The sequence below is a fragment of the Magallana gigas genome, chromosome 7, assembly GCF_963853765.1.
Source record: "Magallana gigas chromosome 7, xbMagGiga1.1, whole genome shotgun sequence".
Lineage (NCBI taxonomy): Eukaryota > Metazoa > Mollusca > Bivalvia > Ostreida > Ostreidae > Magallana > Magallana gigas.
The window spans coordinates 22,041,998-22,056,169 of NC_088859.1; the positions used below are offsets into that span (position 1 = coordinate 22,041,998).

General features: G+C 35.1%; 2 protein-coding genes across 6 annotated transcripts in view; one reads left to right on the forward strand and one right to left on the reverse strand.

Annotated features, from left to right (window-relative positions):
- The window catches only part of LOC105347356 (RUN and FYVE domain-containing protein 2), a 25,692-nt gene continuing 11,520 nt past the window's right edge, over positions 1-14,172 (forward strand). For 2 of the 5 annotated variants that reach the window (XM_020074940.3, XM_020074942.3), the window contains exons 1-11: positions 1-167; positions 6,332-6,502; positions 6,636-6,753; positions 7,099-7,203; positions 7,509-7,632; positions 7,832-7,902; positions 8,136-8,210; positions 8,415-8,586; positions 8,907-8,927; positions 9,714-9,830; positions 10,021-10,188. In XM_020074940.3, coding sequence (XP_019930499.3) covers positions 23-167; positions 6,332-6,502; positions 6,636-6,753; positions 7,099-7,203; positions 7,509-7,632; positions 7,832-7,902; positions 8,136-8,210; positions 8,415-8,586; positions 8,907-8,927; positions 9,714-9,830; positions 10,021-10,188 — 1,287 coding nt within the window. In that variant the 5' untranslated portion in view covers positions 1-22. Of the gene's footprint in view, positions 168-4,702; positions 4,861-6,331; positions 6,503-6,635; positions 6,754-7,098; positions 7,204-7,508; positions 7,633-7,831; positions 7,903-8,135; positions 8,211-8,414; positions 8,587-8,906; positions 8,928-9,713; positions 9,831-10,020; positions 10,189-14,172 lie in introns of those variants that run through there. The other 3 variants (XM_011456403.4, XM_020074943.3, XM_020074941.3) reach the window with 2 other exon arrangements.
- Positions 13,997-14,172, reverse strand: part of LOC105347355 (uncharacterized) — a 1,896-nt gene continuing 1,720 nt past the window's right edge. The window contains 1 exon segment of the mRNA NM_001305294.1: positions 13,997-14,124. Coding sequence (NP_001292223.1) covers positions 14,092-14,124 — 33 coding nt within the window. The 3' untranslated portion in view covers positions 13,997-14,091.

The following is a 14,172-nucleotide window of genomic DNA, read 5'->3' on the forward strand; positions in this document are numbered from 1 at the left end:
CCAAGACCCTTAAATAAAAAAGATGGCTGACGAAAAACCAAAACAATCACATGACGAATCAAATAGTAGCGAAAACAAGAATGGATGTGAAAATTCGTGGCCAGAACCCGTGGTTGTGCAAAGTAAAACCGACATTAACAGCTCTGCACGATCTTTGCGCTACCAAAGTAAGTGCATTACTGAATGAAAGGTCACGAAGTAAGGGGACATATAGCGAACAGCGAGACATACACACCTACTATTAGGTTTTAATTTTGTATGTGAATATATGAGAGTTTATATTTTTTATCTGGAAAATGTTAAGAAAATGAATATCAATTTTACTGAATAATGACGGTTTTACTCTTGCGAATGTGATATAATCAAAATTTGACACAAGAGGGGGTGTGGACCCAGATGTATACATGGTATTAATCCGAGATTCCTCTGACTCTAACCCCCGCTTTTATATTGTGTATATTTATATATAACAATGTTAAAGATCTCTGTAATCTTGGCAAATTCATCTCAAAAAGTATGTTATTAAGGGACAACTGTATTACATAATTGTAGTCTTTTGTTTTCTCAACCTGTATATGTAACAGTAAATGTTATTATCTGTACGTGCACAAGTTCTCCTGTAAATACACTACCACCTCATGTTATACATATGTCATACTGATAAGCTGTAAAGCTTAAAGAAATAAAGAATTGTGTTATATTGTGACGTGCAGCGGAGATCAGAGGAATCTCGGATTAACATGGTATCTGTTGTTCTTTTGCACAGTTGCATCAAACTAGGACGTCCCTGCATGATCAAACAGATGAAAAAAAAAACTTGTCAAATCTATTTTAAAGAAGTACATGTATTATTATTGGGAGGGGGTACTACAAATGTCAACTTACAATAATTACAAGTGCAGACAAGCATTTACAGTATGTTTATGTAGTAGGAAAGGAGGAATGAGTATATAAATATGATGAAAACATGGCTGAACCGGGAATCGAACCCAGGACCCCTGCAACTCTAGTCAGGAGCTCTACCACTGAGCTACCCAGGCCGATATCCACAGTCCATATAGCCCCAACTACTACATTTATAACGGGATGGAAGAAATACTGACACACCTAAATGGGATTCGAACATGGGCCCCTTTAACTGTTTAATCTCTAGTCAGGTGCTCTACTAACTAAGCTATCTAGTGCCAGCAATCTAAACGTTTGACCTCAGGGGTTTCTGTAGAAAAAAAAAACATATTTAAAAGTGGGTTTGAGATACCCACTTTTTAGCTCATTTTTGGCATTCCATACTTGGGAAATGAATTGACAGCTGATTTGAGAGACTTTTAAGTGGGTTTTCTAAAGGAAAAATCTGGTTATTGAAATGGTGAAAATGGTGGGTGGTCGGGTGGTGGGTGGGCAGCTGCCAAAAGGATACCCTTATTGTACTCCTCCTACAGTTTTAAAGATACAATGTAGGAAGTTGTTCTTTTGCAGATCAATTGTACATACATGTATATCAGAGGTGTGCATATTGCTAGGATTTAGATTTCTGATAATTTCTGAAAAAATTCTAGCTGTTGAACTATATACTGTATACCAGTCAGGTGCCGCATTTTCAACCAATATTTTCTAAACAAATCATCGGGTTGAATTATTTTGGTGTATCTCCTTGGTGTAATCTCATTCCCAAACATCTCTATACTTTGTCCCAAGATATCCTTGATTCACATTTAGCTTACCGGTAATTGCTTGATATTTATGAATACCTTGGTTATTAAATGATGTTCAATCAAAAGTATGAAATTTTTCAAGATTTCTTTGTTAAAACACCCCCTTTACCTTATCAGGTTTCAATACATGGCTAAAAAGTGTGATGCATACGGGGATTTTGTATTGCAGCAGACCCGGATAATAATGTTGAAAAATTGCACAAGGTATTCTGAATGATTTCCGAATGGAGAAAAGATGTAAACATTCCCAATTATATATCTCCATAATAAATCTGTTTTCGTTCCTGTGAAGTTTTCTGAGTGAAAAATGATTATGTATCAATGAAGATATCTTGGAAATTTTTCCATTTCGATTTAGATTGCACTTCTTTCACAGGTATGTGTATTTTTATTTAAAATTTGCCAAATGTGCTGCATAAATATCTTGGGACAGAATATAGGCCCTATTGGAACCAAATTTTCATGAAAAATGCATCAGGGAATACAAAATTTTGGTCATTGTTGAATTGTTTAATGTGACCTTTGTTTTTTAGACTGGTAAATATTTTTGGAACGGTTAAACCCCTGTCACACCGGAGCTGCGTCCTCACGGCGATCCCGCTGCGTCCTTAAATAATGTAAAACGCCAAGGTAAACGCAGTAGAGTCTCGTAGAGCGCCGTAAGAACGCAACGGCATCTTCATCCATTGCGGTGGGATCGCCTTGAACATTGCAGAACGCCATGCGACGGCGCGCACTTTGAACATGCACAAAGTATGCGCCGTGGCTCGGCGTTCTGATAAACACGCCGTAGAAGCGTAGTGAGGTCGCCGTGACCGCGCCGTAAGATCTCCAACAGCTCCACGAGAGCTCTGTCGGCGCGCTCAAGGAATGCAGCTAATGGCAGTGTAGACACAGTGATAAGTCAATTGCGCTTGCACGGAGACCTCACGGAGTCCTTTGGGATCCCACTGCGTCTCTATAGCGCTCTCACTGCGCATCCACAGCGTTTGAACAAGTTGCTTTCCATTTGGCTGCGTTCACACAGCGACCCCAAAGAGCTGTTGCTGCGCTCATCGCGCTTTCGTGACGTTTCTTCTGCGTTTATACCGCGCTCCCACGTTTATACCGCGCTCCCACGGCGTTTCTACTGCGTTGTCATCAAGACCACGAAAACTCGAAAAATGGCTGTTGTACAATAGCAAGCGATGTAATAATTATCAAACTAAAAGTAGAATTTGCTAACATTCCAAGGCCTATCAATGGACGTAGATGGAATTCATGCCATTTGGTTCTGATGTTTTCAAATCTTTTCTATGTTTTCTAACAACTGATAACAGATTTTTTTTGTAGACCTGACTACTAAAAGTATTATCCTAGTCCTTCACAAATTGTTAAGAAGTAACTATGTTTCAATATTACAATGTACCTTTTCATAAAATCAAAACAATTTTTTAATCATTTGTTTACTAGTTGTAAATTCTTGTTTGTTTCCCATACAATTGTACAAATTAATATTAACCTACCAAGAAGAAGAGAACGTCTTGTGCACGCAGTCAGCGCGCAGAGCACGCCGTGGACGCGCGGTAAAATCTCCTAGCACGCCATGATTGCGCAGCGGAGACTCAGCGAGAGCGCAGTTAATTGCCAAGTAGAACTCCGTGGAAACGCAGTTACACACCGTTAAGATGCTCCGTAAGAACGCCTTGGTCGCCGTAAGGACGCCGTGACGACTCCACTTGTAAAATTTTCAAATAAAAACGATACATTTTTTCTTAATTTTCCTTGCGATCCTACGGCGATTCCACGAATTTTACAACGCCGTAAACACGCCGTGGGGATGCAGCTTGGTGTGACAGGGCTTTTACACTTTGATTTAAGTTAACAAAATTTGCATATAGATACATGCTTAAAAGGCAGAATATGACTGGACGAGTCGACTGTTTAAAGTTTAAAGAGCAGGGCTCATTTGCCAAGCATTGCCAACCTTTCTGGACCTGACTTGCATAGATGCCTCTGGAGACAAGTACTGTATCAGTTATGATGCATGTGACCTGTATTTATCTGATGTATAAACAGATTTAATAATTAATGGCAGGTCAATTTCTAGATTATGTAATTTTCAAACATGCATTTATTTGCATGAACAGGTCATGCAAATAGGAGAGAGAGAGAGAGAGAGATCTCGAGAGGGAGGGAGAGAGAGAGAGAGAGAAAGAGAGAGAGAGAATTATGCTTTGTATATAGGTACATGTTATAAATACACCTCCATGCATGTGGATATGTCTTTGCGGCACTAAACCTTTTATCAAACAGCGAGGAAATTACTGGTAAAAAGTTTACTTTTAAATATTTACATTATCAACTTGATTCTATAAATCCAATGATTTTCAACTTTTATTGCTGTCACTCGTGTTGTAAAAAAATATCGATATACCCGGTAAATTGGTTCTTAAAATAAACCAATCTGATAACATGAAAGGATCACTTGAAACTACTGACAAGAAATACTGTCATAAATTATTTCTTATACAAAAAGTGTAAGTAGATAATGCACACCAGTAGTGGTGATTTTAACTCCTAAATTATTGGAGGTCTAGTATAATTTTGGTTGTAACTTTAGTAAATTGTTAATATTCACCAGTACAACACCCCCCCCCCCCCCCTTCCAAAAAAAAAAAAACCCGGGTATTTCTTTTCTTCTAAACACTCTAAACAAATGAACTATTAATGACTAAATATGTACAGCTGTGATGATGCAGCATTTATAAAAATATATCTATGATTTTTTTACTTTTAACGTATACCATGCAGTAATAGCTTCGGAAAAGAAGAAAGCAAGATTGATTGAATCAAATTAACAAATATTATTTCATTTTATTGATTAAGAAAATGTTTAAAAACATATTTAATGGAAAAAAAAGATCAAGTATTTATTAACAGAAAAGCTAGTCTTTGGTCCTGGTTGTTAGACCAATTGTTTATGATAATTTTCCCACTGGCATCAAAGTATTGATTTGTAAGCATGATCAGCAATTCAAGATGGCTGAGGAAACAATCTATCTGTGTAACTTTCGGGTCTCTGTTGACGGGGACTGGCTCTGTTTAAAGGAACTCAGCGATGTACAGCTAGAAATGGATGACTTGGAGCTGGTCTCTCCGGAGGATGGTAAGGGGGGGATCTCTTAAACGGCCAGCCAAGCCTGCAAATTAATCGGTTCAGAGAGATTGGGGGGGTTACTACAGACATGCATGCATAATTTTGTTTTTGGAAATAGAGATTAGAAAAATGCTACTTGTGCATGCTCGCAGTTCTGATTTTAGAACAATTTAACTTGCATGATGCAAAAATTTGAAGATTCAAAGGCAGAATGTCACACAAGTGTGTCTGAAAGCTTGATTATTGAACATGCTGATGGTTTATTATGATTAGAGCAGGCATTGATTTTTATCGGTCTGTTAAAGGAATATTCTACATGTGGTTATCATGGTTGGCATACCGTCACATTGTTTTCTAATTCACTGAGGAAAAGACGGCATTTGTGAGTCATCCCATTTAGACTGATCCTCAAACTGCAAGCAATTAACAGAGCGTAATGAATGGCTCAAATTACAGCCTGTGTCAAGTTGTACAACTCAAATTTACTTAAAAACCAAAAGTGCAAAAGTGCTTCCACCTGTTTATTTTGAGTGTATAGAACAGAAATTATGGGCAGCTTGATTTCCCAAAAAGGTGTATATATACGCTGTGTTTCCTTTTGCGAATCAAGTGCAGTGGTGTAGAGTTTTGGTAACGGATGTACACCTTTTTACACTGAGTCAGGGGCTTGTGTTGTTGGGACACTGAAACTTATATGGCAGATGAATGTTATAATTACAAACTTGACAAATGATTTTAAGTAAAATGACAAATTAGAAGTCACATTGAAGTTGTCATTTGTATGAAAGCCATTACATTTAAAACATGTTTATTTTATTTATTTTGGGGGAATAGCTATGGATCATCGCTGAACATCGGATCTTCTGTTAAAACTGCATTCTTGTCCACCATATTTATACTTAACTCCCCAACACTATGTATACCATTTAAGTGCACTTGATATAGTACAATACAAAATGATAACGCCGCTCTACACTGGTGTACACCCAGTAAAGCTAAACCAAATGCACCCTATACTTGTGTTTTAATTCTGCAGTGGTCAAAATCATAGGGTCTATGCAGGTCTATTATCTTTAACAATGAGGCACTTAATTTTTAGTGCTAAGCATCAAATTGGCTTGTACCATTGAAAGTTGCATATGCTACTTTGCATCATGCAGCTACATACACTTTGTATTATATATATATCGCTTTATATATTATTTATTATTTGATTGTATTTATTTTCTTTGATAATTTGAATGAAATTTAGGAAATATTAACATGCATACTTATTTCTGCTCAGATATAGCATATTAGAACGAAGTAACATGTAATGGATGATATATGTACCAGGTACGTCAATCCTAAACAGAGACCCATCAGCTAAATGACCTTTTGCCTCAGCAGATCTAAATATCTAAGAGCTACCCACTAGTGAAGCCTTTACAATATTTCGTGAGAGGATGAATTAAAGATTCAATGGTTTTAATTATTTCAGGAAGAGATCCCAAGACCATAGAGCGCTGTAACTTGTTGAATGTGTCTAAGCTGATCATCAAGGAGGTGATAGACTCCAGCCTGTCCCACGGACGTATGCTGGACGACAACCACGTACCGCTGCAGCAGTTCTTTATTGTACTGGAACACGTCCTCAGGCATGGTCTCAAACGTACGTTATATGCACTCGTTTTTCAAGAAAAGATACAAATGTATTTGGATATTTATCCTCACAACAATATTTCATTCAATTTTTGGCAGAAATTTTGTACACGAGTAACAAAGAACATACATTTTTGTTACAGCTAAGAAAAGTCTGCTCCGTGACAGGAGAGACTTTTGGTGCGTTCTTGAAACGGTCGAAAAATTAGTTCCAGAAGCTTCCGAGATTACAACCAGTGTCAGGGAAATGCCAAGTCTAAAGTGAGTGCTGGGCATTATGAAATACACTTTATAGCAGGTCTTTTTATTTTTGCAGTGAGCTAAAGTTAGGTTAATTTATGTTGGCTTGCATCAGCTCTTTAAAATTTTAATTGCTAAGTGTACCCTTGATTACCAGGAATAATCCATCAGAATTATGTATTCGAAAGTGGAGTGGAATTTTACATTTGCTAAACAAAAGTGCCATCTTAAAGTATAATGTGCCAGATGTTATCTTCAATTTAAAGACATATGTATGTCCACAATAGACATAAAGTAATCCTTGGCTAGCAAAGATGTAAAGATGATAGCAGTCTTTATATATATATATATATATGAATATTGCAGAACACCACTTGGAAAAGCCAGGGCATGGTTGCGGCTTTCTCTAATGCAGAAAAGTCTAGCAGACTATCTGAAAGTGCTGTGTGAAAGAAGGGACCAAGTTCTTAGGTAAAAAAAATAAAAAATACAGGAGGACATTCTATCTGTAATACTTTTGGCGTGCTAATGATTTTTTTTTGCTTAAAAAAAATTTCAATTCATTTGAATTATTTGCTATAAATTTGAAATTATTTTGTACATGTATTAGTAATAGCTTTAGCCATGATAATTGTCATGTGTTTTTTAAAAAAATTATCACATTATCTTCAACATCTTCAACAAAAAGTTGATAAATATAAGAGTAAGATAAGTCTGTAGTGATATTCTGTAGGTAAGACTCTAGATCAACATTGACATGACACTACTATTTGCAGTGAGTTCTATGAGCCTGGAGCTATGATGTTAGAAGATGAGGGTATGGTTTTTACTGGACTATTAGTCGGGCTAAATGTTATAGACTGCAACATGTGTATAAAAGAAGAGGATTTGGACCAACCAGTATGTACTATAAGAAGAAGAAAATTACTTTGTACATGTACCAGTAATAGCTTCAGACATAAGAATTGTCATGTTTTCTCCAACAAATCATCACATTATCTAAAACAAAAGTTGATAGATATAAATGTAAGACAAGTCTGTTGTGATACCATGTAAAAAGGCAAAACTCTAAGATTCTTCCTTTTTTATGATATTTCAGATGGGAGTGATTGATTTTAGTTTGTACTTAAATAACAGGATTAATGATGATTTATCTCCAGACAATGAAAGGTATGTAATCATTAAGAAGTGAGTTTATATCAGTTTGAATATTAATTGTGCGTAGTAATTAAGGGGGAATAACCAGTACTGTCGTACTTTGGTGGCTTTAGCCACTTAGCAAAATGGCACATAATAAGTTTATATTCAGGTTGTAATAAAACATATTTTGATATATATGTGTAAATCCTCTTTAATGTGGTTTAAACTTAGCCAATTTACCATTTTTTTCCATCTAAATATAGCACAGAAACAAAAAACAAAATGGCCACCATATTGGATCAGAAAAATTACCTGGAGGAGCTTAACAGACACTTAAAGTAAGGTGTTGTTTAAAATTTCTGTTTTAAATACAGTTCAGAAAGTTATCTTAATTGTTCCATGTGTTTGTTTACACTGCATTTAGGAATTGGTTTCTAAAAAATTAATGAAAAACCAACATTTTAGCAGCTTGTACATCTATTTGTAGTTGCTGTAATTTGAATGAAGCATGTTTTAAGTTTTCATTACCTTTTTTACCTTAGTGCAACAGTTACAAACCTACAACAAAAGTTAGAGAGCGTACAGACGACCAATACTCTACTAAAAGAGGACCTTGCCATTGCCAAAAACACTGCTTTAGACCTGCAAGATGAGAATGACAGACTCAAGGCTGATCAAGGCTCCATCGTGGACGATACAAAGAAACAGTTGGAGGTAGGGCCTGCAGTTTGATATTCAATAGATGTCATTTTTTACTTATAAGATTTTATCATTTTATATTCATATATATATATATGTCTGTTCATCTCCTCCAGGTAATTTTCCTCAAATTTTATCTAAAAGGGAAAACTGGAAATAAATAAGAAAAAAAAAAGATTAACAAATATCCCATTCGGTATATTGTTTTGAATATTCATACATAGTTAATTTTTTTTTTATCAAATTCATTTAGATACCCAATGTAAAGAAAATCTGAGCTGTTATATTTGTTCCTTGCCCATGCATATTAATAACAGTTTAACATACACATTCAGGCTGCCATACATAATGAAGAGGTAAAATATATGTATTAAGAGCACTGGCCCAACACATATGCAAAATTCTTCTCACGAAATCCCCTATTCATCAATATTATTAGCAAATACATTATATCAATATCATTAGCAAATATATATAGAACCATTTTAACAAGAGCTTGGACTTTTGGTAGGTGTGTCAAACAGCATAGTGACATAAGGCTGTCTATTTCACTGTTAGCCACTCAGACATGGCTCTTTGAAATCAACATGATTTGTCTTGCTTTTGAGCTAAGACAATCTGTGTATATTTCGCATGAAACTAGCGTCATTTTTAACTTGTTTTGATACAAGAAATAGACAGTTACCTTCTACTGAAAGTCCAATGTCTTCTTAAAATGGTTCTACCATCTTTGTTTTATTTAGCTTATATAACCTATGATTTTACATGTTGAATTCATCCTCTTCACTATAATGTGAGTAATATTCACAGCCCTGCATTTGGAGAACAAAATTTTTCATAGGACAGGCATATATATCTAGAACATTTTGGTTACTTCAGGCAGTAAGCTAAAGGTGCTTAAACAGTCCATTCGTCATCCACCCATTTTAGAAATACTGACTTGTATAGATATTGATTTTAAATTTGCTTTTAAACTGATATGATAAAAGAGTATTGAATCAATGATGTATTTTTCTCATCTGTATATTATTACAATGTACATGTTTTTAGCTCACCCGAGCCAAAGGCTCAAGTGAGCTTTTCTAATCAACTTGGGTTCAGAATTTTATTTCATCATGAATTAATTTTCTCTCTTTACAAAGGCTGCTAAACAGGACATAGAAACAGAACGTGAAACATACAAGACCTCGAGAGAGGGCCTGGACCACATGTACACAGGCCTGAAGAAGCAATTAGAGGAGGAAACTCACGTCAGATTGGTGAGTGGAAGGGTACCTGATGTAGCCAGGCAATTTGTGATTAATCTATTAGCAGTCAAATTTCTCATTAAAAATGTATCGAAATGTCAAAACCCTCATAAATTCCACAGAGAGAGAGAGAGAGAGAGAGAGAGAAAAAGAGAGAGTGGGATGATCAACTTGTCTTTTTAATTATGTGTTTGATCTCCAGGACGTGGAGAAGGAACTAGAACTACAGATCAGTATGAAACAAGAAATGGAGATGGCACTGAGGATTTTGGAAAAGGACATTCATGAGAAGCAAGACACCATGATATCACTACGACAACAGCTAGAGGAGATCAAGGGGATCAACTTGGAGATGTACCAGAAACTACAGGTAGGTCCAGCAGTGTTCATTTATGGCCCAGCAGTGTCCATTAATGGCCCAGCAGTGTCCATTAATGGCTGTCTGATTTGAACAATATTTGCGCAATATAGAATGTAAATATCACAAGATTTCTCCTTTTCAATAGATCTTTTTTTGTTGAATTGAAGACACATCAAAAAAGGGATTTTGCATTCCAAAATATCAATGTACCCAAATCATAATGTTGAAAATTTGTGCAGTATTCTGTAAAAAGGGAAATGGATTTCAGATGTCAAATGTTTCCATTATTTATTTACCATATGTTTCCATTACAGCATTTTTAGTAAATCCTGATTGGGATTTTTCATTTATTTCAAGCTGTAAGCTAGGATAAAGGTAGAGGAAGAGTCAATATTTAATTAGAACTTTTTTCCATATAAAATTTTTAGCTGCCTTTCAGCAATAGTTTTATGTACGTATTTTTTGGAATTTTGTGCATTAACAAGTTTAATAAATGCATAAAAAAAAGAATTAATCTATTTAGGAAAATTACCTTAAACTGAGAAACGTCGCTTGTGTCCTTACAGATGTCACAGTGCTTCCCACACCTGCTTATCACGTGACTGTTGCATCGTTGTAAACATTTAAAACATGGTTTTATTAATAATTCTGAATGGGTTGCCTTTCGCAAACATAAATAAAAGTAATAAACGGCAATGTTTAAAGTTCACCAGGATATGAACTTCAGTGGTATGTGATTAAATCTTTTGAGAAGCCATGTGGGCTTCACAGAAGTTGATCATGTGACCAACTAAGTTCATATCCGGGTGAACTTTTTAATTTGCTGTTTATTTCTTAATGAAATGACACCCTTTGAGTTTACTTTTTTAGCTCACCTGAACCGAAGGTTCAAGTGAGCTTTTCTGATCACCTGTTGTCCGCCGTCCGTCCGTCTGTCTGTCTGTCTGTCCGTCTGTAAACTTTTCACATTTTTGACTTCTTCTCTAGAACCACTGAGCCAAATTTAATCAAACTTGGTACAAAGCATCCTTATGAGAAGGGGATTCTAAATTGTTAAAATAAGGGTCACAACCCTTTTTAAAAGGGAGATAATTGCGAAACTGCGAAAATTGGGTGGGTGTCTTAAAAAATCTTCTTCTTAAGAACCACTACAGCAGATATGCCAATATTTACACCAAAGCATGTATATATAGTGAAGATTCTAAATTGTAAAAATCGCGATCCCCGGGTCAATACTGGGGTCCCAAGAGGGGTTCAAAGTTGATTAAAAAAGACAAATTTAACATAGAAATATATGGGGGAAAATGTTTTTAAAAATGTATTCTCAAGGACTACAGTGCTAAAAATAGTGAGATTAATATACAAGTACCCTAAGATAGTGTAGATTCTAAATTGTGAAAACCGTGATCCCCGGACTAATACTACGTACGGCTCCAAAATATGTTCAAAGTTTAACATAGACTTATATAATGGGAAAATGTTTTAAACTCTTCTTTTTAAGAATTACAATGCTACAGTTTGTGAGATTACTGTGCAAGCATTCTAAGATAGTGCAGATTCTAAATTGTTTAAATCATGTTTTATTAATCAAAAAAGAAAGAAATTTCCATGATAAGTTTATCATAGTTAAATTATCTGGAAATACATGTGAATGTTTATCGACTAGTTTTTTGTTTTTTTGGAATTTCAATCCCGACATCAATTACTCACATATCGTGATCCAAGTGATCGGGATCAAAGATCATAAATTCAAACAACTTCAAAAAGGTGTGGATCTTAGTTTTTATGAAGTTTTGATTCACAAACACACAGTTAGGAAAGATAAAGGAACAAAAGATAAAAAATGGTTATGGAAAAAAAGTAGGAATCATTGATAGACTTTATCAACTATATATAGACTTTCCATGTTTTTTGAGTTTAGTCTATAAGACAGATGATCGATGAGAATGCAAAATCTAACATGCCTAATGTCCTCATCACACCTGCAATATTTTTATTTGATGAATCGATAAAGAAGCTTTTAATGATTGAAATACAAAACAGATGCCAATATCATCTTTTAATTATTTAACGAATATAATTTAATTTTTCAGTGAAATTGGATTTTTTTTTTTTTTTACTGCAAATGGGTATTTTAGAGCTTAAAATTCAGTCTCAGTTGATGTGTAAAATAACTATGAATAAAAACATGCCAAAGATAAAATTGTTTCTTCTTTTTATGTATTGTTTAATATATGGCAAAATCTTGAAATATATGAGTTTTACAATATTTATTCAGAGTTCACTTCATAATAAACCCTTTCGAAATAAAATGATACAAGGACAATTGTTCAGGTGAGCGATTTGTGGCCCATGGGCCTCTTGTTTGACTATTCATGGTAAATTCAATCCATTGTAAAACCTGTTTATAATGACAGTCTTAGGTATTCATCTTCATCTATTTCACGCAATGGACATAGCTCCGCTAGTCCCAAGTTTGAATAAGCAGGGAATCATATTTTTTAGCTCACCTATTCTGATCACATTTTGTCTAACGTTCGTCTGTCCGTAAACTTTTCACATTTTCAACATCTTCTCAGGAACTACTGGGCCAATTTCAACCAAATTTGGCACAAATCATCTTAAGGCAACGGGGATTCAAAGTAGTGAAAATTAAGGGTCACACCCGTTTTCAAGGGGAGATAATTAGAAATTAATGAAAAATTTCGAGAATTTTTCAAAAATCTTCTTCTCAAGAACCAGAAAGCCAGGAAAGCTGAAACTTTTGTGGAAGCATCCCCAGGTAGTGTAGATTCAAAGTTGTGAAATTCATGACCCCCGGGGGTAGGGTGGGGCCACAATGGGGGGGTCGAAGTTTTACATAGGAATATATAGAGTAAACATTTAAAAATCTTCTTCTTAGAAACTAATCAGCCAGGAAAGCTGAAACTTGTGTGGAAGCATCCTCAGTCAGTGTAGATTCAAAGTTGTGAAATTCATGACCCCTGGATGTAGGGTGGGGCTTCAATGGGGGGTCGAAGTTTTACATAGGAATATATAGAGGAAATCTTTAAGAATATTCTTCTCAGAAACTAATCAGCCAGATGATTCTTTATAATTGTTAAGACTTTGGCTCCAGGACAATTCTTCGGCCTCACAAGAAGGTTCAGAGTTTGATGTAGCTTTATATCCCATATATAAACAATTGTTAAGGAGCTTTTTGAGAACTGCAATATTCAACATGTGATATGACTATAAAATCATCCTGTTAGAAAAGGGACTAATGATTATAAACATAAGAATATCCAGGGGGAAAAATGGATTTTATTTATACAGGATCTACGTGTATTATTGTACATTGTCCAGATTGTTTGTATTATGAGTCCATTAAGCTGATTTTATCATACCTATTGTTCCTCAGGTGAGCGATGTGGCCCATGGGCCTCTTGTTTTGATATAGCGATCAGTTTTATCAAGTTGGTTTTTTCCCCGCAAAGTTGAACTTCTTATATGTCATTTTCAAGTCAAACCCATGCTTGCATGAATTCCATATATTTAAGGAAAATAAAAGTTTGAACTTAAATGTGAAACTTTTCTTAAAGGTATAGAGGACCCTAAAAGTTTCTAACAGTTTTTAATGAAGATGTAAGTTTTTTAAAGCTTTGTTACCACCATTGATTTTACCAAAATTCAAATAAATGAATTGTGTTTCCAGTTGATCAGGAAGGATTTTTAGTATGTACAGTCTTTGGTGTTATACAGAACATATTCAATGCTTCATCAAATTGATATTCAAACCAATCCAAACATTGGAATTCAGAACAAAGTCTATTGTATTGAGAGAAATAAAAATTTATTGAAATATTCTGCATCACACTAAACTCATTCATTGTCTGTCCATCTGTCCTGCAGAGCTAATGTCATCTTCTCTAATTACACTTCACGGGCATCCACACCAGTTTTTTCCTTTAATTAAAAAGTGAACTCATGGAGTATAGATTCTAACATGTATAT